Source organism: Drosophila nasuta, chromosome 3 (genome assembly GCF_023558535.2).
Source record: "Drosophila nasuta strain 15112-1781.00 chromosome 3, ASM2355853v1, whole genome shotgun sequence".
Classification (NCBI taxonomy): domain Eukaryota; kingdom Metazoa; phylum Arthropoda; class Insecta; order Diptera; family Drosophilidae; genus Drosophila; species Drosophila nasuta.
The window spans coordinates 93,853-117,314 of NC_083457.1; the positions used below are offsets into that span (position 1 = coordinate 93,853).

Sequence of the window (23,462 nt, forward strand, 5' to 3'; positions counted from 1 at the left end):
TTATGAAGCCCTTTCTATTAATTATCTATTGAATTTTATGTCTATTTTTGCATTATTATTATTTTACTTTTAATTTATTTTATTTTTTGTTAAGATATTTTAATGTATTCAATATTTAATTGTAGAGAGTCCTAGACAGTCTTTAGAGTGTGAGAAAGTTGATTGAAAAACCTAATAACTTATGGTTAGAGAAATAAAACTCACTTAATCATTTATTCCAAAATCAAAAAATATGGGTATTAATGTTACTATAAAATAAAATCGGTAATTTGTATATTTCAGAACATTGACTTCAATTAAAGAGCATTAATTCGCAATTAATGCACGGATTTAAAATTTAATCGCAAATGAATGACCAAGCGAATGGCTAATCGCTTTAGATGCCAAATGAAGTTATCTGCTGTCAATAATCAACGCTTTCCACTCTACTCCGCGAGTCGCGAATCCGCGCCAAGCAACCCCTCCTCAATCCCAACCTCAACGTCATCCTCATCCTCATCCTCAATCCACCATTCAACGGACGCAAACAATAATGCGCCTTAATAACCAAGCACGAGTTGACGATGATTACAAAGTGAATGAGTAGCGAGTGATGGGTCTGACGATGGTGCACTGGGGAGGTGGAAGTTGCAAGTTGGAGGTTGGAATATTGGTAGCTTGCTGTTTTTACGAGCGGCCTCACACTGGCGCAAACACTGCAAGAAGCTTCCGTCTAAGACACTAAACGACTGTTGACTACTGTGCGTGGTCTGACCGATTAAATGTATGCGTGTGTGCGTTTGTGTGTGTGAGTGTGTGCGAGTGTGTTTTTCATTTTATAGTTTTCCGGCTTTTTTACGACGCCTTTCAACCCCTAAAGGCAGCGCGAACCCAAAACAATTGCAACAGATCCTTTCGACTGACACCCAAAAGTCATAAAAATGCCGTTGCCATTTGTATATATGTCGATGTGTATGTGTGTCTGCGTATGTATGTATGTATGTATATGTGCTGAGGGGTGGTCTTACTGATTAACAACGGGCTCGGGCACAGCCCTGGGTTGCTGTCTGTGGTTATCACAGACCATCCGAAAATGTTGTCCGTCCGGGCGCTTTTCTATTCTATGACCAGGCGACAGTTATTGATGTCATAAAGTTGGAGATTTATGTCGGCCCAAGTCTATTGGGCTTATGTATGTATGTATGTCGAATATAGCAGATTCTATATATACACTGATTCTATTGTTTGTATAAGCGTGTTATAGGGCGGCAACGATCGACCCAGAACATGGCAAATGTTGCGTTAATAATATGAAATGTAAACTGGAATTTCAAAGCCACAACTTGGGAATAAATTCTATATTAAACGAAAACAATTTTAAAAAAATATATAAGAAACAAAGAAACATATTTTTTTTTTAAATTTTAAAACTCTGAAGAATTTTTTATTTTTTATGGAAAGTGTTTTACTACACAAGAGCCATTAGAAAGTAAAGTTGCAAGTACTATTGCTTAAATATTTGTAGATACTTTGATCTTAAGTGAAGCTAACATAATGCATGCTTACGCTAACTCAACGCCTCGTATAATTTTATGTACCAAATTCCCGGCAATCCCGATCCGAAAAGACTTTACTACTTCTGGTGCTGTTGCTGGTGCTGATGCTGGAAGCGATCGTCGATGGGTGCTGCAAACATCAAACATTTCGAAAGGCATTAAAATAAATTTTAGTAATGCGGCCTTTTGGGGTAGACTAAACAAAATAAACATTTAAACACACACGTTTTCTAGGTGTTCCAATGCATTTGGATCTCTGTGCACTTGCCATAAACAAATGAGGCGAAAAAGTACCCGAAAAAAGCAAAAACAAAAACAACACAAGAAGAAACACACGGAAGGGCAGAGACCTCAACAACGAGTTTTAATGCCGACGTCGACGTCGATGTCGATGTGGATGTGGATGTGGATGTCGTCGCCATCGCCGCTGTAGATCAAAGGCACACCAGCCAGCTCTATGGAGCGCAGAGGTGAGGAGGAGACCTGAGCAAATCGGTTTTGCTCAACGAGGAGCGGAAGAGAAGGGAATGGAATGGAAGGGTGATGGGGATAGGTGACTTCGGGTGGTGTTTTGGGCCGTTTAATTGCACTTGCCGCTTTTTATCTGACTCCATGTGTTGGTGTGTTCCGTGTGTGTCCCGCCAGCCCCTTTAGCCAACCCCACGTAACTATGATCTCTGTCAGCCTGCGCATGTGTAGTCGCCTTTGATGTGCCTTTAGGCTATGGAGCGCATTTGTTTATGTGAGCGCTATAAAAAACCATAAAATATGCATAAAACGCATAGGCAAAAAGACAATTGCGATTGAAGTTGAACAGCAGCAGGCAGCAGGCGCAAAAGCAAATGAAATGGAAGTGGAAATAGAAATGGAAATGGAAATGAAAATGGGAATAAAAATGGATATGAAAATGAAGCGATTAAGTGCAGACGTTGGTAATTGCACTAAAATGTCATCGTTGCTTTTCTGTGGGGTAGTCAACGGCAGATTACCAGAGCACAACAACAAAAATAAGAAATGGATTGACGTTATGGAGATAAAATAAAGACATGACAAAGGGAATCAATGAATTCGAATGCTGCTACATTTTCTCTCATCAATTGAAGGCTATTGAACATGGTGTTCACTCATGGTGTGCATGTTGGCTATTTAACATAAATTGTCATAAAAATACTTACTGTTGAAATTCAATATATATTTAATTTAATATTTGTACAATTCACTATTTGAGTAAGTTTAGTTTTGAATGATTTCCAAATTTGCAATTTAAGGTACCGAAATAATTTCAAATTGTTTTATTAAGTTTAAACATTTTTGTAAAAGTGCTAGAACTTAATGTCGAGTAATTTTTTAATTAATTCCATTTAGCTCTCTTTTCCAATTTAAGTAAACGAAATGAGCCTTAAGCATTTAAGTTGTTCAACTTCAAATAAGTTATTCAACAGTAAATAAGAAATGATAATGATGCTCTAAAAATTAAACGAAAACTAATCTCAGAAATGTATTCATCATTAATATTAAATGTTAATATTATATTCTTTACTTACACCCCAAAGGTTATCTTATTCTAATGCCTGAAAATATATTATTTTTTATGTTATTCAAGGAATGCCTGTTGCGTTGAATTAATATATAGAAGTATGATTGCAAATAAAACAGATTCTAAATTAATAGCGAATGAAGAATAATATTCTATTTAAAAGCGAAGAGCCAATTTATCTGCGAGTTTTCTAGGGAATGATCTGCACAAATTGCCGCAATCTCGGCATTCCAGTTTATTCGGTATCTTAAATATCCATCACAAACATATCCGTATATATGCTCGGTTCTGTGGGCTTCTGGAATGCCAAGAACCCCCTCCTTTTGGGAGGGGGAATTGTGTCTTGGTCTTGGTACTCGTCAGTTGGCACATTTCATTGCGTTGCCGGCTGCAGCGCTCATAAAAAACGAGGAACATAAAAAACTGAACATTCGTCGAGTTGCATGAGCTTTATATGGGAGAGGAGCGCAGCAGAGGGGGAAGGGGGACGGCAAATGTGCGTACCGTACGGTAGTAAAATTGTACGAACGATAGAAGAAATTTTATGATCGAAATCACCCCAACTCCGGGCATTCGGGACTCTGTAACTCCGCACCATTAACCATTAAGAAGAGGAATTTTCGATTGCACTATAAAATGGGCTCTATGAGAGCTATAAAATATTTATTCTACTATAAAATAACTGTACATGGATATATATATATAATACACAGGCACACTCACTCATACATACACACTAGCACTCGCACTCATACTCACATACATAGATATATATAAATATATATATAAATATAAATACAAATAGAACTTTTTTAAGGGCATTTCACGCTTAACAACAAAATCGAGTAACATATGTATATATATATAGAGAGAGAGCGGGAGATCATTGAAAGTGGCAACTGGAGAGCCGAATTTCTATTGCCTATTTCCTAGACAATGTCATCGGCCACCTGCGACTCCTGCTCCAGAATGGTGCTCTCGCGCAGCTTACTCTTGAGGTTCTTGCTGGAATTGGCCTCCGTGAGGCAGGGCTCATGCTCGGCATGCTCGTGGCCATCGCCGTCGCCATCGACGGCCGCATGCGTCGCATCTTCGAGCTGCACCTTGCCCATGTGCCGACGATAGCGATACCACAGCTTGAGACCCAGCACCAACACAAAGTAGAGGAATGCCAGGCATATGATCACAATAATGATGCGTGTGATGATCGAGTTCGAGGCTGACTTATTGCTCTTGACCACCAGCAGAACCTCCTCACGCTTCAGTCCAGCACTGCTGCCAATAGTGCAGCCATAGCGTCCCTCGTCCTCCGTCTGCACATTGTGGATCTCCAGTGTGCCATTCTCCAGCAGATGAAAGCGAGCCGGATCCGTATTATTCTCATTCAGATACGTCAAGTCCTTGTCCCACTGTATCGTCGGCTTCGGTTCTCCCGTTGCCTGGCAGTGCATCACAGCGATGTCGCCCTCGCTGATCTCACCAGGTCCCACCGGCGGCACTGTAAACTTGGGCGCCACCACCACATTGATGGACACCGTGGCGCTAATCTTTCCCTGGCTATTGCTGGCCATGCAAGTGTACTGACCACGCTGCTCATTGCTGACGCCACGGAACACCAGCGTGCCATTGTGATCGGTTACATTCTCTGGCAGCGGCAATTGAGATTCCTGCGTAGAGATTGAACGTATGCTGAGCTGCTGCAATGATTGGGCCGCATTTGCCTTCAACTTACCCGCATCCATTTGACTTGAGGCGGCGGAGTGCCTTGTGCCTTGCAGTGCACCTTGCTGACACTGCCCAATTCCAGGTTCTTTGTTGGCTGGGGCTGTGGCACAAACTTCAGCTGCTCAATCACTTCCAGGCTGCCGCTGTTGGAGCTAATTGCCGGCCGCCCCTCGACCACAAGTTCGCATTGATACTGACCCGCGTCGCTGGCCAGCACACTAACAATGTGAAGCGAACCATTCTCCTTGCGCAGCGTCAGTCGAGCATCCTCCCGCACCATTGTCTCCAGCTGCGGTTCGCTGGTGGTGCTGCTCGTCTGGCCAAGCTCTACTTGCCGCAATGGCTTGCCATCCTTGCGCCAGCGCAGCGTCACACTATTGCTCTGGCGGAGCACGTCCGGCAATTGATAGGCACATGGCAACTGCACCGCACTCTGCTCCTTTACGGTTAGCTGTGGCTGCGGACCTTCCACTATGCTAACTTCCGCTGACGGTATTGGCGATGCTGTGAGATAAAGAGACAGAGAGGGGGAGAGAGAGAAAGACACGAAGCACATTGAAAATGGTTGCGAACGAGCAGCGATGAGATGTTGACTCAGAGTTGTTCGATCTTCTTACCGCGCACAGAGCCGAGGATCAGAGCAGAGCTTAAGAGCCGCCACACGGTTATCTGTGACTTCATCATGGCGCGACTTAACGAATTTGTTTGATTTCACGATCGCCCGGTTCCCGTTCGTTCTCGTTCTCGTTCTCCTTTTGTTTTATTTATTTATTTCGTTTTTTTTTCGGTTCGCACAAAATCGGTGTGAGGGTCTGCTCTTTATTTTTTTTTTATTTTTACTTCTTTTTTTATTTTTGTGTATGGCAGGAATTTGGTTTCCTCGTTGCGTTTGGTTTCTTTGGCTTTTTATTTAATTTCATTTAATTTTCCGCAACGCAGCCTCAGGTCATTTCACTTCACACAGCGCTGTCGACAACGACGACGACTGTTGGGCATCTGCCGCTTAATGTTTATTTTTATGTTACGCACACGCGTCACGCTTAATTATCCTTCTGCACAGCCCGTAACTGTATAAGGGCGCAGAGCAGGGAGCGTTTACCACAAGAGACAACCTCGCGCGTTCGCATTCAAAATTGAACTGACGCCGCAAAGAGCTAATTTAAGACTGGCAGGCTGCTGAGCTGACTCCGTTCAGCCGGTCGGCGCATGCGTCCTGCGCTGTTCCCACTATTTTACCAGTATTTCAATTATGCACAAAACTACGCCAGTAAATGCAACTCTGTGAGCTACTCCTTTTTTTCTTACACTGTAGTATTGTATTGATATATATTTCACACAGGAAAAGTACAACCAATGTTTTGTGATATGGCGCTTGAATTATTTAGAAATTAACTACAATACATTTGAGTAATTATAAATACTAGGTTTGGCTGCTATAAAATGCTTGGTTAATTACTGTTTAAAAGGAATCTCATGCTTAATGATAGGATTATGCAGTCTAAAATTGAGGTACATTTGATACGCGACTGTATTGAGTATGCCGCTTAACCACTCGGAAGGGACATCGTGTCATCATTTTATAGACAATGCCGCCGCACAGCACAAACAGGCCCCAGAAGACATATGTAAAGAGCAGTATAAAACGATTCGGCTGCCACAACACCGTGTAGCTCAGATTATAGTCCTCTAAACAGAAAATCCGATCAAGCACTTGTAGACGAACTATGTACATACATATATACGAATATGAGACTCACCTAGCACTGCGTAGCCCATGCCAATCTTTGATTTACCCATGCGATACGAGCATGTGGGCACCATAATTTCCAGATAACTGTGATCCTGCTCTTTTAGTGCTTTCAGATCAAAATGTCGCACGGCATTCTCATAGAAATTGATGACCTTCGTGGAGGGGTATATAAATATACGCGATTCGTGCCAATGTCCCGAAAATATAATATGCGGATCCAAATCGGTGATAATAGCTCGCAACAAAGGTCCACCGCCAATGAGAAGTGGAGCATGCGAGACTCCGATGCGCAGACGATCAGCATTGTTATCTTTGTCGGGGTTCGTGAAATCTAGTAGCATGCGATTGATCTTGAAGAAACGCAAATGATTGTCATAGTCAAACAGATCTTCGCTCATAAATTCGTTTTCGAAACGTCGCTGATTCGAGTTGGAAATATAATCTCCATTGTCGCCGCCTATATCGTTATCACCTGGCACATGAACGCGCTGAAAGTAGGCGGAGATCATACGAAACTGTGAGTTAATTAATTGATAGAGTCGAGTAAGTAATATACCGCCTATGAGCTAAATTCTAACAGTAGATATTATTATATCTCAATTAAAGGCTGTCACAATCTCTTGATTTTTTATATGATTTCTCTCAATATGCACTTACTTTTGTAATTTTTTTGTTTTGAAAAATGCGCTTAAAACGCTTCACATATTGCTTGTACTCCTGAGCGGTAGCTATGTTACCCTCATCCAGTAAATCTCCCAAGAAAACTATGATGTGTGGCTGCGTGAACGAGATGGCACGCTCAAAGGACTTTTGCAAATATCTGTCCGAATCGTATCGAGCCAAAGGACTATGCGATGAGCGATCATAAGAGTTGCCTAGAATTTGTGGATCAGCAATGAGCAGCAAACGAGTGCAGTTCTCTAATGGAAAGTATTTTATTTATTATTGAAAAACTTCCTAACGGAACTTACTTACCATGTTGGCAATCGATTGAATGCCATCTGGATTGTGCTATATAATAGATAAGTACTTCGTTGAAGAACATGAGCAGCAGAGTGAGCACAATAAATCCACGACATACTAATCTGCAAGGAATTCATTTTAATTACTCAATAGTTAGATAGTTGTTCTTACTTCGGCTTCCAAGCTTACCTATTAACTACACGCAATGAAGCCATAATAGTGCTGGTCGTAGCTGAGCGTCGACCTTATTTACATTGCTTGATTATGTTAACTTTACGTATGCGTTCCACAACAAACTGTGCAGCTTCTCGTCATGTATCATTCCAACATAAATATGTATGTGTGTTTATATTTATAACTGCAAATATGCGATTTTTACGCAAGTTATGCTATGAATATGTTTTGAATTATATGAAAGTGCTGCTGCCACATACAGCTGGCAACTAACTGTCGCACTTGCCAAGTGTGCATCGCTGTCAGTCGCAGTGAGCCTAATTAAATTAAAGAGCCATGACTGTGCTCTAATTGGAATAGCCGGCTGAAAACTTACCAGGCAAGCCCTAAGTGCAGCGCCGACCTATAAGAATTTTTGTTGATTTCCCTTTGGTGATGTTGATAGCCATGCGCACCGGTTGTCATGGGCGCGACGGCAGCGTTGGCAGTTTTAAATTTAAATGCGAGTACGACCGTTACATGTTCTGAAGCTCGATTCAGCGTCCGATGAAACGCAGCATTATCACTTAGATTTGACACAGATAAGATAAAAATATTTTCACACACAGCGGTAATGTAACCAGCTGTCGGGGCACGCACACATGGGAACAAATGCAACATAACATTGCGCGGAATGTTATTAACAGCGGTAAGTTATTGAAATCCATTTTGAATATTCTGCTATCACTATGATAATATTTGGTTAGTGCTGTTATTTTATTAAAAAAAATTAGTGAATACCAAGCGAAAAAAAAATATTACTCTATAGTTAAATAAAGTGGAACTTAACTGAGTGTATAACCATGATATGAAATGTGAAATAAAATAGGTAAATAAATGAATATTATAATTAATAAGGTGCACAGATATTACAGAATGTTATCAGAATATTCAACGCAGTTTTGAGCAAACTGTTAAAATACAACTCAAGATGTATATGGCGTTGCCCAACTGCTATGTTTCTTAACATCTGGCCACGTTGTAAGCAGAGTAATGGCGTGCCATTTCGCACAAAAAGTGCGCTGTTAAAAATTTTCTCGGTGACAACAAACGAGTTATATTCTCATCTTTTCAACAAAATTTTTATAAAAATGTCAACATAACTGTTAACAAGAAGTATTTGTGTGTGGTAGTTTCGGTTAAATCGGATCATCTTTACTTCAAAAGTGCGGCATCCATTATTAGAATTTGGCAATTTTTTTTTACCGCTGAGTACTGACTGCACTCCGATTGTGAAAAGTAAGACCAGCTCTGCATAAAAATTTGCAGCTGCAAAATGAATCTAAATTGATGAAAATATATAAAAATGCCATGCAATGACTTGTTGTGCAAAGAGTTGTCAATGTAGCGTTCAGCTTGTGATTCTATTTTTTTTGGCAAAACCATTGACAATAATATCTGTGGCTCCTCAAAATGTATGTTTCTGCAGTGTATTTGCGTGTGTCAATTCAGTGTATGTGTGTGGCTTGGCAATGCTGCCGCCCGCTGCAGTCGTTGATTTGGCAATGCTGCCGCGCTGCCTTGGCGCTGCTATGGGCCTATTTATTTATTTTTTATCAATTGAGGGTCGCGCTTGTTTTTGTTAGTGCCTTTTACTGTTATGATAGTTGTTGTGCGTTACATTTATTTTTATTTCATTGTTTACATTCAGTCGAATATAGGCAAAAGAAAAGGAATCCAGTACAGGGCGAGAGCTTTAAGCAGCTGCTAACAATGGCGGACATTGTTTATCCCAACGGCTGCAGACCGTTGGTCGAAGATTTGGGCACTGATGAGTTGATTCGTCGTCTTAAGGTTCGTATACACAGTGAATTACAATCTGTTCAATGCCAACTGTACAAGAAACTATTTAAACTCTACTTATCGTCTGCAGACTCTGGCAAATGTGCTTCAAACTATGGATCAGGATGATAATTTGCATCAACAATATATTCCTTTGGCCTTGCACTTACTCGACGATTTCTTCATGCAGCATCAGTCGCGAGACGTTCAACTGTTGATAGCGTGCTGCATAGCTGATGTATTGCGGGTTTACGCTCCAGAGGCGCCTTACAAAGAGCAGGATCAAATCAAGGCAATCTTCAAGTTTTTTATCAAGCAACTGCACGGTCTGAAGGACCCACGTGATCCTTCGTTCAAGCGTTATTTCTACTTACTGGAGAACTTGGCCTTTGTGAAGTCATTCAACATGTGTTTTGAGCTTGAAGATTGTCAAGAAATATTTTACGAGCTATTCAGCACCGTCTTCAAGATTATCAAGTGAGCTTGGGTTGCAATTGTTGATATTTAATGCCAAATTCAATTTAATAATTACCATTATTTACAATCACAGTGATCAGCATAGCGTTAAAGTGAAAAACTTCTTTTTGGATGTGCTGAGTCCCTTAATAACTGAGGCTGACAACTTGTCGGTAGAACTCCTGGATCTTATTCTGATCAATATTGTGGAGCCCAATAAATCAACGAATAAATATGCACATGAGCTGACGGAGCAGTTGCTAGTAAAGACTGGCGATGCATTTGAAGCAACCATTAAATTGGTAATTATTTCGTTAACTAAATCTAAATCAAGATTCTCTGTAGTATACATTTTTTTTTTATAGTTTTTCAATCGTTCATTGGTCATGGACAAACCAAATTCGAAGCTTTCGATAACGAGCAAGATCTATGATATAATCTATGAGCTTAACCAAATCAACAGTGATCTTCTCTGTTCCGTACTGCCTCAGTTAGAGAATAAACTTCTCTCCACAGACGATGCCGAGAGATTAAGTGAGTATCACTTTCACACATATTAAATGAATGCTGCGGTTTAAATTTGATCCAATAGCTTGTTCTCAGCACATTTATCTGCAATGAATGTTTTTGTAATCAGACTTTAATTTGGGCCTTTTTAATAATAGGGGCCACAACATTGCTGGCGCGCATGTTCTCCGAGAAGGATTCGCAGCTGTCCAAGAAGTATCCATCGCTTTTGCGTGTTTTCTTTGGTCGTTTTTGCGACATAACCGAACCGGTTCGCGTGAAATGCGTTCAATCCTCAATGCACTTTCTGCTAAATCATCCTCATCTGCAACCTGAAATCACAGAGAAGTTACGCGTGCGTCACCACGATCTGGATGAACTAGTGCGCCATGAAGTTGTTATGGCTATTGTGGAAACCGCAAAGAGAAATTTTGAGATTGTCGTCAAATCGCCGGAACTGTTGGAGATTGTGCGTGAGCGCACAATGGACAAGAAATACAAAATTCGTCGAGACGCCATGAACGGACTTGGCTATATCTATAGACGCGCCATCTGTGAGCCAAACGACTTGAGTCCCGAGGTGAAGCAACAAGTTGAATGGATTAAGAATAAAATCATGCACGGCTACTACAAGGTGTGTCTAGAGGATAAACTGATGGTGGAACGACTGCTTATAACCTGCCTGGTACCATACAAACTGGCGCCTGAAGAGCGCATGAAAAAAGTTGTATCATCTGCTTAGCGATCTCGATACAAATGCGACTAAGGCATTTGTCGAGCTGCAAAAAAAAATCAAATGAAATCACGTCACACGGTCAGCGATTGGATTAAGCTGCATCACTCCAAGGAGTTTACGCCACGCGTGCTGAGCCAACTGGCTGCCAAACAGAGTACCATTGCCAAGTAATAATCCCGAATCACTTCTATTACTTTTAACTTTTAATTCATTTATTTAATATTTGCCTCATAGACTGTTGCCGGAACCTTTGAAGGCTAATGAATATATCACTCAGTTTAGTCAGCATCTCCGCAAGGATGCCCAACTGCTTCGCTGTGTCAATATTGTGCTTAAGCGAGATGTCAGTTGCCGCGAGTGCGCTGATACCATGAGTGTGCTGCTCAAGAAATTGGGCGCTCATATTATGACAAATCTTTACTATAACACGGTCAAGATGCTCATTGAGCGTGTGGCGTCTGTAATGGTTGATAAAGAGTCCATTGGAGTGCTCATAAGGTAAATATTGAATCGCTTTCGAATATCAAACAATTCTCATCTATTTTGTTTTTAGCCTAATCGAGCAGTGCATTCAGGGTGGTGATATCTGCAATGAAATTGGAATATCGCCAGATGAAGCGGGTGAACGCGGCCTCAAGCTGTTAAGCGTGAGTATATTTAGCTAATTCGGACTTAATTTAACTATATTAAATCATAATTTCAATGATTGCAGATGTTATCGTATGTGTTTTCCGCACACTTCTTTACGGATACCTCTCTGCGCCATCTGATTGCACTGCTGAGCTATGATCATGAATATGTGGCTCCGTTGGTGTTGAAAACGTTGACACATTTGGGTCGTTATCAGCCGCTGATTGACGATGCAAATCCAGCCATATTGAGTGAGCTGGCGCCCATTTGCAAAGACTTTGCCCTAATGGGGACACCCAAACAGGCCAAGCATGCGGTGCGCTGTATCTTTGTCAACAGTCAGTCATCGTCTACGGCAACAACGGACGGTGGCGGTAGTGCATCTACGACCACTCAAACAGTTCATCCCATTTTCAATGAAATCATTGAGGAGCTCCGGCAGAAACTTGCTCCAAACTGTGAATATCATCGGACGAAGATCGTGACATTGGGTCACATTGCGTTCAACATGCCACAGGCATTCCTAACGCCCATTAAGAATATGATTGCACGTCGCATAGTTAAGGAATTGCTCATACAGGAGGTGCCTGCTCAACGAGACATCGAACTACCCGAAAGTGATTGGTGTGACCAGGACGAGTTGCCACCGGATACGCTATGCAAACTCGATGCACTCAAGACAATGGCACGATGGCTACTTGGCCTACGTTCCGATGAACATGCGGCACAAAAGACATTCCGCATGCTAGCGGCCTTCGTTAATCAGCGTGGCGATCTGTTGGCCCAAAATCGATTGTGTGGCGCCGAAAAGTCGTGGTTGCGCCTCGGCGCTGCCTGCGCTATGCTTAAGGTGTGCGAACAGAAAGGTGTTGGAGATCAATACAGCGCTGAGCAGTATTTGCAGCTTTCTCAGCTGATGGTCGGTATTTATGTACATATTTTATTATATCTATTATATATTAAATCTATTTAATATTGCAGCAAGATCAAGTGTTGGAGGTGCGCGAGATATTTGCGCGAAAGTTGCACAAGGGTCTAGGCAGGAGTCTCCCCCGCAATTGCCTTCCTCTGGACTTTATGGGTTTCTATGTGCTGAGTGGCATGGAGACCAATAGAAAGTAAGTTGTTGACAAATTTAATTAAGTTTCGTTAAACTAATTAATGTAATTTTTAATTATAACAGATTGCAGGAGCAAGTGCGCCACTATGTGGAAGCGGATGTGAATAAACGACGGGAATATCTTAAAACTGTTGCGATGACCTGTAAGCATTGATTACATTCCGCAAAGCATATTAAGTAATTTTTAAAATTGATGATTACAGCACCGGATAGCTCGACGGAATCTCAGTCGTTGCATATATTACCTGATTACATGCTGGCTTTTGCGATACCTGTATTGGTGCATGATCCCAACTATACGAATCACGAGGACTATGTGCAGCTTCGCAAGATGGAAAAATGCTTACGTTTTATAATCGAGCCTCTGATGGCGAAACGCGAGTCATTTGTATATAGCTTCTACAAGCAGCTTTTGCATCTCATTAAACACCATGAATACAGTCAGAGCTCGGAAAAAGATAGAATGCAAAATAACCATGTATGTATTATACAAAATCCTTTGTCTAACCTAGTCACATAAAATTAATGCATGTATATTTCTTTATTTCATACGTAACTAGAAAATGTGGGCGCTCTGTGATCTCTCCATGCACATCATCGATGCCAAAGTTGGCCAGTTTGATGGCAATTCGAGCGCATTCTCGATGCCACTTGCGCTGCCTGAAATGTACTATAAACTGCCCTCCGTTGCTAATTTCCAGAATAACGAGATCTATATACCGCTGGACGTATACACTCTGGGGGCCAAATCGAGCAAAGCTTCGGCATCGACGACAACGGCATTATCACATGCGAGTGCCGCAAACTCCAAGAGAACTGCAGACTTGGCGATGATGGATGATGAAAATTCATTGGTAAGTACTTTAATTAACTATACAAAAGTTTGATTTCAATTGAAATTTATTTGTTACAGGAAAACAATCTGTTTGACAACATACGTGCAGCAGACACAACGGAGCCTATGGCTAAGCGAACGCGCGGCGGTGCCGCAACGGCACCCAAATCGTAGGAAAGAATCGCGTTCTTGTTAGTTTAGTATTAGTTTAGCTCCTAAGTTAACTAAATATTTAAGGCGTAGGAAAGAACACCACAGACATGCACACCCATAAACACACACATTCGAAGCAAATCAGCATCAATATCAAATTATAATTCTTTGCAACCTTTCGTATGAAAGAAACAGACCAACCAACATAGCAACAAAATCATTTTGCTGCTATTGCCGTTTAATTTGTTAATTTGTAACTGTAATTAATAAAGCGAAAGTGTAGCTTATACCATTATAATTATTATTATTATGCTATTATATAATATATTTTAAATTGTATCGTGTTTATCGTATTATGCCTCCTTCGGCTTGTTTTAATGTCAGACTTTTGCACTATAATAATAATTTTTTAGATATGTATCAGAAGTGTGTCGAATAAAATGAATTAGAAAGAAAATTAGTTGAAGTATGACGCGAAGTAAAGTAAACAGAGCCTTATTAAGAAAGTAATATTAACTTTTCTATGAACGCGGTTAAAATTTAGTTAATATACAATGTATGGATTAATCGTAATACATTTTACATAAACATATATATACACATACATATTGATAAAATACAAATGCATTGAAAATGTATTAAATCGATTGAGGAAAATGTTGAAATAACATTCAAATTAAAACAATATTGTACATTTAATTATTATTACTGTTTTTCAAATACAAATTACATATTTAAAAATAAGTATTTAAAATAAACTTGTCTATAAGCGAAAACACATTCAAATTATTTAGTTGCGCGCGCCTCAAGGATGCAGCACGGTAACACTGAACGAGCGTTGCCACTGTGCGCACGCAGCTTGGCAACGCTCTTCTCAGTGCATTCGTATTGAGAGCGGGGGTGCATTGTGTGTACATATGTGCGTGAGTGTGTGCTTCTAGTCTTTTTAGTTTTGTCGCTGGACGTTATATGTGACAAAAGTCAATTAAAATAATTAAAAAAAAAGTCGAAACGAACATAACTTACAATGCAGTCACTGCATAAAACGCTTATACGGGACTGTGACGTCTCCCAACATTTCGGCGTCTCTGCTAACGCAACAAACCTATCCGCCACTGCTATCAGTAGCAAAACAAACGCGCAGTCGAATGGATGGGAGCGGCGCATAGCGTACACCTCAACCCCCAAATACAAAGTAAGCGAGCAGCAACAATTAAAGCAGCGCAACGACGTCGGCAGCATTGGTTTGCGTAGTTCGCTGAAAGCAGCGCAGAAAAAATTTAGTGCTGCTTCTGCTGCCGTTAAGTGGCAAGCGCCAATAATGGACGCACGTCTAAAGGGTCTTATACTGTTATTTGGCATAGCTATTATCGGCTACCAATTCATCAATTTGGCAAGTAAGTACATTTTAAATGCAATGCGTCTGTTATTGTTAGTGCTTATAAATAGCCAAGTAGAGAAAACATGCAAATATAAATGAATGATCTCACTCTTAGTTACCTTGAAGTGCGCCTTTCCAGCTCTCACCCTCTTCTTTGCCGTTTCCCTCTCCCAATGCGTTAGGCATCTAAATAAAGATTCATCAAAATGGTGACTGTTGTTCATTCCGCTTTGTCCGACTTTTTGCTCATTTGAATAAATATAGTCAAAGGTCTTGACCATTTTCTACTAATCACTTTAAAACTTGGCAGACTCTTAGCCACAAATACAAATACGCTGGAATCTCTGCTGCATGTGTGTGTGTTTGCATATGGCCAGTTCTCCAAAGGTAACGCAAACAAACACAAACATTGAGTCAATGTAAACAAACTACAATAATAGACAGTTTCCTGCTCCACTGTGCAACGCTTTAGTGGGCGTCGAAACTGGTCTCGTCAAGAGTTTTCCACCAAAAATAGCGTTTTGCAATTGCTTTGTGCTTGGCACGTTTATCGTGTTTGCTGATAGAAAAGCTCTATCAAATCTATGACCTTGACACACGAATCGAATATGTTCGTAATAATATCGTATCATTAATAATTTACCCCCAGCGCCCCTCATCAGCGACAGCGTGTCACATTTTTGCAGCTGGGTGCAAACTCAGCTAAGCGCTTCTCTGGAATGGTGTCGGGAACACCAACTGGGCTCCAAGCTGCGCCCACTGTTGTGTGGTTTCCTCGTCAGTGCCTTCTTCTATGGCATTGTTTTTATGGATAGTGCGGTACCAGGAATAAATCCACCTGCTCCCCATTTCTTCTGGTCTAAGGAGCGGTAATTATTGCTTTACCCATTTGGTAGATTCTTTCATTAATCTATGGTTTCTCTTCGCAGCACGGGCATAAAGCACACGTTGGATTTAAGCTACATGATGGCAATGGGATCGGGAGTTATTGTAACTCTCTTGATGTATTTGGAATTGTAGTATTTTGTAGCAAGTCCTGTTTATGTAGCTTGGTTAAACATCAGTATTAGTTATTAATCCTGTCCATTTTTTTGTTTATACACACGTCCCAGGCAGGGCGCCTATTTATTTATTATTAATTGTGCAATGCTCTTAAAGCGAAACCAAATACATTTGTACATATTCTTAAATGAATTGAAAAATTTAGAAGTTAAAGAAGCTAACTTAAAATGTCTGAAACTAGATAAATGAAATCTATGCGGTAACTAATATACATTATTAAACCTAGATTATTAAATTACATTCTAATATAATATATATTTAACCTACATATATATGTGAAAGTACAAAGTGAAATATGTCAAAGCAATAATAAATCTACTTGTGAATGATATTTTGCATTAATAAGTATGAGGTCAGGTTCTCAATTCGTGAAAAATTTAGTTGCCATTCTGCAATGCTTACCTGTGCCACGCTAAAGGTGTTTAATCGATTCTCACCTGTGAAGCGTCCCACAACATGGACGTAACAGCCTACGAATGGGAATGGGATTTATAAAAAATTGTGGAAATGTTTTATGAATTCTTGCCATTAGAGAGTGACTCCAATTCACCCGCAAAGTCATAGAAGATGCTTTGAAGAATTGGTCCATTGTCATCGTTTCGCAACAGCAATGTGCGCTCTCCTCGTTTGCCCTCAATAATGCGCAACAGATTACCTGATAATAATAATATTAACGACACCACATTCGCTATGTATCTCAGCTTACCATAGACATTCCAGATCGCATTCAAATTCAGCTGTGTTCTCTGCATTTTAATGCAAAAGTCCACGCGTCCAATAAGACTTAGCAAATTGCGACCGGGCTTTGACATTGGTGCGGTTGATAACGTTGTCGCCGGTTCTGCTTTGACTTTTACATTTGGCTCGTCGCCAAACTCAAGCTTGGACTTGGCTTTTAAGGGCTCTTCTACAAATCCCGAAAAAATTAGCTTATTGTCTCGCTGGCAAAGACTCAGTTTTGTCTGTTTCAATTGACTTCCGGATTTTCGCAAGAGGCCGGACGCAGATTCAAAGCCGCCATTGCGAAACGATTTCTCGTTGAACTTGAGCTGTGCTTTGAATTTCTGTTGAGTGTTGGTGACCAAGTTGTTGCTTTTTGCCGCTAAGCGCAAAGCGTAGATTTTAATAATAAACATTTAATTAATTTTATAAATTTTACCTTTATTGGCGAACATTTTGCACTGAAATATTGTCAGCCAAAAAACTAAAATCAAAATAATAGAGTTCGTTAAGGTGACCTTTAATAACTGCTAGTATTTTTTCGATACACTTTTGATATTAATTTGAAGCTTTCAAATTTAAATGAGTGTATATGTTACTACATTTTTAAAGAAATTATGTGATTTACTATTTTTTTAAAAAAAATGATCAGAGAATGAACACTTTTTGAAATAATATTATTAAATATTAAAAATGAATTAAATGCATTTGTGGTATCACTTCTTGGCTGTCAAAACCATTGATGCTTGCTGAGGACTATCGATGTTCAAGTCAAATAATGTACGTTATCGATACATCGATGGTGTCATCGATGATTGTCCACCTCTAACGCTGGCCGACAGTTCCATGCGAGTTTATTTTCGTTTTAATGCATAAAAATTTTGTAAATAACACCCGATTTAAAATTGCGTAGAAGAAAGCAGCTCGGCAACAATGAGTACAATTCTGGAGAAGATTGCGGCCATTGAGTCGGAGGTTAGCCGGCAACACAATATTATACAAAGAAATATATGCTAACAATAAGAAAACTAACCTGTCTCCCTTTCATTCCACCTTTTGCATGCGTATGTATGTGTACACATGGACGTAGATGGCACGCACGCAAAAGAATAAGGCGACGTCGGCGCATTTGGGTCTCTTGAAAGCCAAACTGGCGAAGCTGCGACGCGAGCTCATCTCCCCTAAGGGCGGTGGCGGCGGTACTGGTGAAGGTAAGCTATCTTCAATTATCACAATTCACAATTCTAATCGCGCTTGTTACCCCTTGCAGCCGGCTTTGAGGTGGCCAAGACTGGAGATGCTCGGGTCGGGTTTGTTGGCTTTCCATCGGTGGGCAAATCGACGTTACTATCGAATCTGGCCGGCGTTTACTCTGAGGTGGCAGCCTACGAGTTCACAACCCTGACAACGGTGCCAGGATGCATCAAGTACAAGGGCGCCAAGATTCAGCTGCTCGATTTGCCCGGTATCATTGAGGGTGCCAAGGATGGCAAGGGCCGTGGTCGTCAGGTGATTGCTGTGGCGCGTACCTGTAATTTAATCTTCATGGTACTCGATTGCCTTAAACCATTGGGACACAAAAAGCTGCTGGAGCATGAATTGGAAGGCTTTGGTATACGGTTGAATAAGAAGCCACCAAATATTTATTACAAAAGAAAGGACAAGGGTGGCATCAATCTCAATTGCATGGTGCCGCAATCTGAATTGGATTCGGATCTCGTCAAAACCATTCTGTCGGAATACAAAATTCATAATGCAGATATTACGCTGCGTTACGATGCAACCAGCGACGATTTGATTGATATCATCGAAGGCAACCGCATATACATACCGTGTATCTATCTGCTTAACAAGATTGATCAGATTTCCATTGAGGAGCTGGACGTCATCTACAAGATTCCGCACTGTGTACCCATATCAGCGCATCATCACTGGAACTTTGACGATCTGCTTGAACTGATGTGGGAGTATTTAAGATTAGTCCGAATTTATACCAAGCCCAAAGGACAACTGCCCGACTACAGCTCTCCAGTTGTGCTGCACAATGAACGCACTAGCATTGAGGACTTTTGTAACAAGTTGCATCGCTCCATAGCCAAGGAGTTCAAATAGTAAGCTTAAATGAGATTCGATATTTATTGATATTATTAATTGTTTCTTTCTGTTCTTAGTGCATTGGTGTGGGGCTCTTCGGTGAAGCATCAACCGCAGAAGGTTGGTATTGAGCATGTGCTCAATGATGAAGATGTTGTGCAAATTGTGAAAAAGGTCTAAGATCTGTTAATTCTATTCTATGCTTTGGATTTTAATTGTGTTTGATTGCATTTTCAAATAAAAACTCATTGCTGACACGTTTATTAGCGCAGTCGACTGCATTGCGGGTTCAAATATTCGCGGTAAGCTCAATAAAAGTTAATCGATATACTTGTATGGTATCGCTAATCGATATACATGTAGGCCTGGTCAGGCCACATTAAGTGTGACCGTTTTGCATACTTTTCGTGGTCGAATTCAACTGCGGTCACGCAGCGCACGTTGTTATTATTTTATTTACAATAAAGTTTCGTAAATGGTGGAACTAAAGAAGCACGACGTTAATGCGGAAGGCAATGGCAATGGCTGGGAGCCTGGAGATACCAAAGAGTGGGCCAAGCCTATTAAGCCGCTACAGGAAAAATGGAAATTGGTACCGGCTTTTCTGCAAGTTAAAGGCTTGGTAAAGCAGCACATTGATTCCTTCAATCACTTCATCAATGTGGACATTAAGAAGATTGTGCGCGCCAATGAAATAGTGACGAGCGGCGCTGATCCTCTTTTCTATCTCAAGTATCTGGATGTGCGCGTAGGCAAGCCAGACATCGACGATGGCTTCAATATAACCAAAGCGACAACGCCACACGAATGTCGTCTGAGAGACACAACATACTCGGCGCCCATCACAGTGGACATTGAATACACCCGCGGCACACAGCGCATCAAACGCAACAACTTGCTCATTGGGCGCATGCCACTCATGCTCAGGTGTTCCAACTGTGTGCTCAGCGGCAAATCAGAGTTCGAGTTGTCCAAGCTCAATGAGTGTCCATTGGATCCGGGTGGTTATTTTGTGGTGCGTGGCCAGGAAAAGGTAATACTTATACAGGAGCAGCTGTCGTGGAATAAAATGCTCACCGAGGACTTCAATGGTGTCGTGCAGTGCCAGGTGACGTCGTCGACTCACGAGAAAAAATCGCGCACCTTGGTGTTGAGCAAGCATGGGAAATACTATTTGAAGCATAACTCGATGACGGATGACATACCAATTGTGGTAATCTTTAAGGCCTTGGGTGTGGTATCAGATCAGGAGATCATGGCACACATTGGACTGGATGCGCGATCACAGAATCGCTTCGGTGCCTCGCTGCTTGAAGCTTTCAATTTGAAGGTGTTTACTCAGCAACGTGCCCTCGATTACATGGGTGAGTATTTAATGATTACACAAATAAGATGTACTTATGTTTTGCGCCTTGGCAGGTTCCAAATTGGTGGTGAAGCGCTTTCAGAGTGCCACTACGAAAACACCTTCGGAGGAGGCACGAGAGCTGCTGCTGACAACAATATTGGCCCATGTGCCCGTCGACAACTTCAATTTCCAAATGAAAGCAATCTACGTGTCTTTGATGGTGCGTCGCGTCATGGCTGCCGAGTTGGACAAGACTCTGTTCGATGATCGTGACTACTATGGCAACAAGCGGCTGGAGCTGGCTGGTTCACTGATTTCTTTGATGTTTGAGGATCTGTTTAAGCGCATGAACTGGGAACTCAAGATGATTGCGGACAAGAATATACCTAAAGTGAAAGCGGCACAGTTTGATGTCGTGAAGCATATGAGAGCCGCTCAGATCACTGTGGGCCTCGAGTCTGCCATCAGCTCGGGCAACTGGACCATTAAACGTTTCAAAATGGAGCGCGCTGGTGTCACACAGGTGCTGTCACGTCTTAGCTATATCTCGGCGCTGGGCATGATGACGCGTGTAAACTCGCAGTTCGAGAAGACGCGCAAAGTGTCGGGACCACGTTCACTACAGCCGAGTCAATGGGGCATGCTGTGTCCCTCAGATACACCCGAGGGAGAAGCTTGTGGATTGGTCAAGAATCTGGCGTTAATGACACACATAACTACCGAAGTGGACGAGCATCCAGTGATGATATTGGCCTACAATGCGGGAGTGGAGGACATACGTGAGGTTAGCGGCAATCCCATCAATAATCCAAACGTATTTCTTGTCTTTATCAATGGCAACGTTCTCGGTTTGACTATAAATCAACGGCATCTGGTGCGCAACTTGCGCTTCATGCGACGCAAAGGTCGCATGGGAAGCTATGTCTCCATACACACATCCTACACCCAGCGATGCATCTTTATACACACCGATGGCGGGCGCTTGTGTCGTCCGTATATTATTGTGGAGAACTCACGGCCTCGGGTGCTGCAGCGACATTTGGACGAACTACAGCGTGGCATACGTAAGTTTGATGATTTTCTCCACGACGGATTGATTGAGTATCTGGATGTGAACGAAGAGAATGATTCGTTTATTGCCTGGAATGAGGAGCACATTGAGTCGCACACAACTCATCTGGAGATCGAGCCCTTCACATTATTGGGCGTCTGCGCTGGTCTTGTGCCATATCCGCATCACAATCAGAGTCCTCGAAATACCTATCAATGTGCCATGGGCAAACAGGCCATGGGCATGATTGGCTACAATCAGAAGAATCGCATTGATTCGCTGATGTACAATTTGGTTTATCCTCAAGCACCAATGGTCAAGTCACGCACCATTGAGCTGACGAACTTTGATAAATTGCCGGCTGGCCAGAATGCGACAGTGGCTGTGATGAGTTACTCTGGCTACGATATTGAGGATGCTCTCATTCTCAATAAAGCCTCTATTGATCGGGGGTATGGACGGTGTCTGGTCTACAAGAATTCCAAGTGCACCGTGAAGCGTTATGCGAATCAAACATTCGATCGGATCATGGGACCGGTGAAGGATGCTTTGACCAATAAGGTGATCTTCAAGCACGATGTCCTCGACACCGATGGCATTGTTGCGCCTGGCGAACAGGTACAAAACAAACAGATTATGATTAACAAGGAAATGCCTGCAGTTACATCCATCAACCCACTCGAAGGTCGGTCTTAAGTGCTGTCATAATCCTTGGCTACTTATAATTTCGTTCCAAATTGTAGGTCAAGCTCAGGTACCCTATACTGCGGTGCCCATCAGCTACAAGGGACCGGAGCCCAGTTACATTGAACGTGTCATGGTCTCAGCTAATGCAGAGGAAGACTTTCTCATCAAAATCCTGTTGCGACAGACGCGTATTCCAGAGATTGGCGACAAGTTCAGCTCACGGCACGGACAGAAGGGCGTCACGGGTCTCATAGTGGAACAGGAGGATATGCCCTTCAATGACTTTGGGATATGTCCGGACATGATCATGAACCCTCATGGTTTCCCCTCCCGCATGACGGTGGGCAAAGTGTTGGAGCTGCTGGGCGGAAAAGCAGGCGTTTTAGAGGGCAAATTCCACTATGGCACTGCCTTTGGAGGCTCCAAGGCTGTGGATGTGCAGGCGGAGTTGGTGCGACATGGCTTCAATTACATGGGCAAGGATATTTTCTACTCAGGCATTACGGGCGCTCCCTTGGAGGCGTACATTTACTCCGGCCCCGTATATTATCAGAAGCTCAAGCACATGGTGCAGGATAAGATGCATGCGCGAGCGCGCGGCCCAAAGGCGGTGCTCACACGTCAACCAACCCAAGGTCGGAGTCGTGAGGGCGGCTTGCGTCTGGGAGAGATGGAGCGCGATTGTCTGATCTCCTATGGAGCGAGCATGCTGATAATGGAACGTCTGATGATATCCTCGGATGCTTTTGAGGTGGATGTGTGCCGCACATGCGGACGCTTAGCCTACTGTTCGTGGTGTCACTTCTGTCAGTCGTCAGCGCATGTATCCAAGATATCCATGCCGTATGCCTGTAAATTGCTCTTCCAGGAATTGACCAGCATGAATGTTGTGCCAAAACTCATTCTGGAGAACTATTAGCACATATGTAGAATCTACTGGGATTATGTGACTGGCTCAACATTGGGTGAATAAAGCGTGTGTTTGTGTTTTCAACCGTGTGCATCAAGTTCAATGAACGTGGAGTCGGCGGGGTCACGGTTTCCCATTCAATCAGCCCAACTCTTTTTTTTATGAGTACAATGTTGGCAACGGGGTGGACTGTTTTTTAAATTCCGCTAAAGCCCACTTGCCACCCTCGGCCTGCCACGCCCGCTTTGCTTTGCGCACACATTTTAC

At 42.0% G+C, this 23,462-nt stretch overlaps 7 protein-coding genes across 9 annotated transcripts; 4 read left to right on the top strand and 3 right to left on the bottom strand.

Annotated features, from left to right (window-relative positions):
• Window positions 1–3,691: 3,691 nt before the first annotated feature.
• On the bottom strand, window positions 3,692–5,557 carry LOC132792158 (tyrosine-protein kinase-like otk). The gene is made up of 3 exons (XM_060801408.1): window positions 5,415–5,557; window positions 4,805–5,301; window positions 3,692–4,739 (listed from the first exon to the last, which is right to left on the bottom strand). The coding sequence occupies exons 1-3, from the start codon at window positions 5,479–5,481 to the stop codon at window positions 4,002–4,004; spliced, it is 1,302 nt and encodes a 433-aa protein (XP_060657391.1). The 5' UTR covers window positions 5,482–5,557; the 3' UTR covers window positions 3,692–4,001.
• A 39-nt stretch (window positions 5,558–5,596) lies between these two features.
• On the bottom strand, window positions 5,597–8,331 carry LOC132792161 (metallophosphoesterase 1). 2 transcript variants are annotated; one of them, XM_060801410.1, is made up of 6 exons: window positions 8,061–8,331; window positions 7,700–7,868; window positions 7,523–7,632; window positions 7,205–7,467; window positions 6,555–7,035; window positions 5,597–6,483 (listed from the first exon to the last, which is right to left on the bottom strand). In XM_060801410.1, the coding sequence occupies exons 2-6, from the start codon at window positions 7,723–7,725 to the stop codon at window positions 6,296–6,298; spliced, it is 1,068 nt and encodes a 355-aa protein (XP_060657393.1). In that variant the 5' UTR covers window positions 7,726–7,868; window positions 8,061–8,331; the 3' UTR covers window positions 5,597–6,295. The 2 variants fall into 2 exon arrangements, with proteins under 2 accessions (XP_060657393.1, XP_060657394.1); XM_060801411.1 differs by lacking the exon at window positions 8,061–8,331 and having other exon boundaries at window positions 7,700–7,963.
• A 61-nt stretch (window positions 8,332–8,392) lies between these two features.
• On the bottom strand, window positions 8,393–17,756 carry LOC132792163 (uncharacterized). 2 transcript variants are annotated; one of them, XM_060801415.1, is made up of 5 exons: window positions 17,545–17,754; window positions 17,092–17,487; window positions 16,912–17,040; window positions 16,788–16,855; window positions 8,393–8,410 (listed from the first exon to the last, which is right to left on the bottom strand). In XM_060801415.1, the coding sequence occupies exons 1-5, from the start codon at window positions 17,558–17,560 to the stop codon at window positions 8,408–8,410; spliced, it is 612 nt and encodes a 203-aa protein (XP_060657398.1). In that variant the 5' UTR covers window positions 17,561–17,754; the 3' UTR covers window positions 8,393–8,407. The 2 variants fall into 2 exon arrangements, with proteins under 2 accessions (XP_060657398.1, XP_060657397.1); XM_060801414.1 differs by lacking the exon at window positions 8,393–8,410 and having other exon boundaries at window positions 16,015–16,855; window positions 17,545–17,756.
• LOC132792156 (sister chromatid cohesion protein PDS5 homolog B) lies at window positions 8,701–14,240 on the top strand. Its single transcript, XM_060801406.1, is given in 16 exon segments — window positions 8,701–8,962; window positions 9,375–9,517; window positions 9,597–9,982; window positions 10,056–10,263; window positions 10,327–10,495; window positions 10,627–11,186; window positions 11,188–11,253; window positions 11,256–11,371; window positions 11,439–11,702; window positions 11,758–11,851; window positions 11,917–12,753; window positions 12,816–12,952; window positions 13,018–13,097; window positions 13,158–13,432; window positions 13,515–13,808; window positions 13,868–14,240. Coding segments are annotated over 15 exon segments (3,663 nt in total). The 5' UTR covers window positions 8,701–8,962; window positions 9,375–9,436; the 3' UTR covers window positions 13,964–14,240.
• LOC132792164 (uncharacterized) lies at window positions 14,879–16,684 on the top strand. Its single transcript, XM_060801416.1, has 3 exons — window positions 14,879–15,339; window positions 15,973–16,192; window positions 16,253–16,684. The coding sequence occupies exons 1-3, from the start codon at window positions 14,970–14,972 to the stop codon at window positions 16,341–16,343; spliced, it is 681 nt and encodes a 226-aa protein (XP_060657399.1). The 5' UTR covers window positions 14,879–14,969; the 3' UTR covers window positions 16,344–16,684.
• Window positions 17,757–17,900: 144 nt separating the features above from the next.
• Window positions 17,901–19,456, top strand: LOC132792159 (GTP-binding protein 128up). Its single transcript, XM_060801409.1, has 4 exons — window positions 17,901–18,080; window positions 18,196–18,316; window positions 18,376–19,216; window positions 19,277–19,456. Exons 1-4 carry the CDS (start codon window positions 18,039–18,041, stop codon window positions 19,377–19,379), a joined length of 1,107 nt encoding a protein of 368 aa, XP_060657392.1. The 5' UTR covers window positions 17,901–18,038; the 3' UTR covers window positions 19,380–19,456.
• Window positions 19,457–19,590: 134 nt separating this feature from the next.
• Window positions 19,591–23,279, top strand: LOC132792157 (DNA-directed RNA polymerase III subunit RPC2). Its single transcript, XM_060801407.1, has 3 exons — window positions 19,591–20,563; window positions 20,619–22,283; window positions 22,342–23,279. The coding sequence occupies exons 1-3, from the start codon at window positions 19,675–19,677 to the stop codon at window positions 23,202–23,204; spliced, it is 3,417 nt and encodes a 1,138-aa protein (XP_060657390.1). The 5' UTR covers window positions 19,591–19,674; the 3' UTR covers window positions 23,205–23,279.
• Window positions 23,280–23,462: the final 183 nt, after the last annotated feature.

What these genes read in the sequence shown, in the direction of transcription:
- LOC132792158 (XM_060801408.1), bottom strand. Translation starts at nt 5,481, where the DNA reads ATGATGAAGTCACAGATAACCGTGTGGCGGCTCTTAAGCTCTGCTCTG. An exon ending in GATCCTCGGCTCTGTGCGCG is followed by an intron (nt 5,302 to 5,414) that starts GTAAGAAGATCG and finishes TTTATCTCACAG; the next exon opens with CATCGCCAATACCGTCAGCG. An exon ending in CTCAAGTCAAATGGATGCGG is followed by an intron (nt 4,740 to 4,804) that starts GTAAGTTGAAGG and finishes ATCTCTACGCAG; the next exon opens with GAATCTCAATTGCCGCTGCC.
- LOC132792161 (XM_060801410.1), bottom strand. Translation starts at nt 7,725, where the DNA reads ATGGCTTCATTGCGTGTAGTTAATAG. An exon ending in TCATTGCGTGTAGTTAATAG is followed by an intron (nt 7,633 to 7,699) that starts GTAAGCTTGGAA and finishes AATTCCTTGCAG; the next exon opens with ATTAGTATGTCGTGGATTTA. An exon ending in AAAACAAAAAAATTACAAAA is followed by an intron (nt 7,036 to 7,204) that starts GTAAGTGCATAT and finishes GCCTACTTTCAG; the next exon opens with CGCGTTCATGTGCCAGGTGA.
- LOC132792164 (XM_060801416.1), top strand. Translation starts at nt 14,970, where the DNA reads ATGCAGTCACTGCATAAAACGCTTATACGGGACTGTGACGTCTCCCAA. An exon ending in CCAATTCATCAATTTGGCAA is followed by an intron (nt 15,340 to 15,972) that starts GTAAGTACATTT and finishes ATTTACCCCCAG; the next exon opens with CGCCCCTCATCAGCGACAGC. An exon ending in TTCTTCTGGTCTAAGGAGCG is followed by an intron (nt 16,193 to 16,252) that starts GTAATTATTGCT and finishes TTCTCTTCGCAG; the next exon opens with CACGGGCATAAAGCACACGT.
- LOC132792163 (XM_060801414.1), bottom strand. An exon ending in TGCGATCTGGAATGTCTATG is followed by an intron (nt 17,041 to 17,091) that starts GTAAGCTGAGAT and finishes TATTATTATCAG; the next exon opens with GTAATCTGTTGCGCATTATT. An exon ending in ATTGGAGTCACTCTCTAATG is followed by an intron (nt 16,856 to 16,911) that starts GCAAGAATTCAT and finishes TCCCATTCGTAG; the next exon opens with GCTGTTACGTCCATGTTGTG.
- LOC132792159 (XM_060801409.1), top strand. Translation starts at nt 18,039, where the DNA reads ATGAGTACAATTCTGGAGAAGATTGCGGCCATTGAGTCGGAG. An exon ending in TTGCGGCCATTGAGTCGGAG is followed by an intron (nt 18,081 to 18,195) that starts GTTAGCCGGCAA and finishes ACATGGACGTAG; the next exon opens with ATGGCACGCACGCAAAAGAA. An exon ending in TGGCGGCGGTACTGGTGAAG is followed by an intron (nt 18,317 to 18,375) that starts GTAAGCTATCTT and finishes TACCCCTTGCAG; the next exon opens with CCGGCTTTGAGGTGGCCAAG.
- LOC132792157 (XM_060801407.1), top strand. Translation starts at nt 19,675, where the DNA reads ATGGTGGAACTAAAGAAGCACGACGTTAATGCGGAAGGCAATGGCAAT. An exon ending in ACGTGCCCTCGATTACATGG is followed by an intron (nt 20,564 to 20,618) that starts GTGAGTATTTAA and finishes GCGCCTTGGCAG; the next exon opens with GTTCCAAATTGGTGGTGAAG. An exon ending in ATCCATCAACCCACTCGAAG is followed by an intron (nt 22,284 to 22,341) that starts GTCGGTCTTAAG and finishes TCCAAATTGTAG; the next exon opens with GTCAAGCTCAGGTACCCTAT.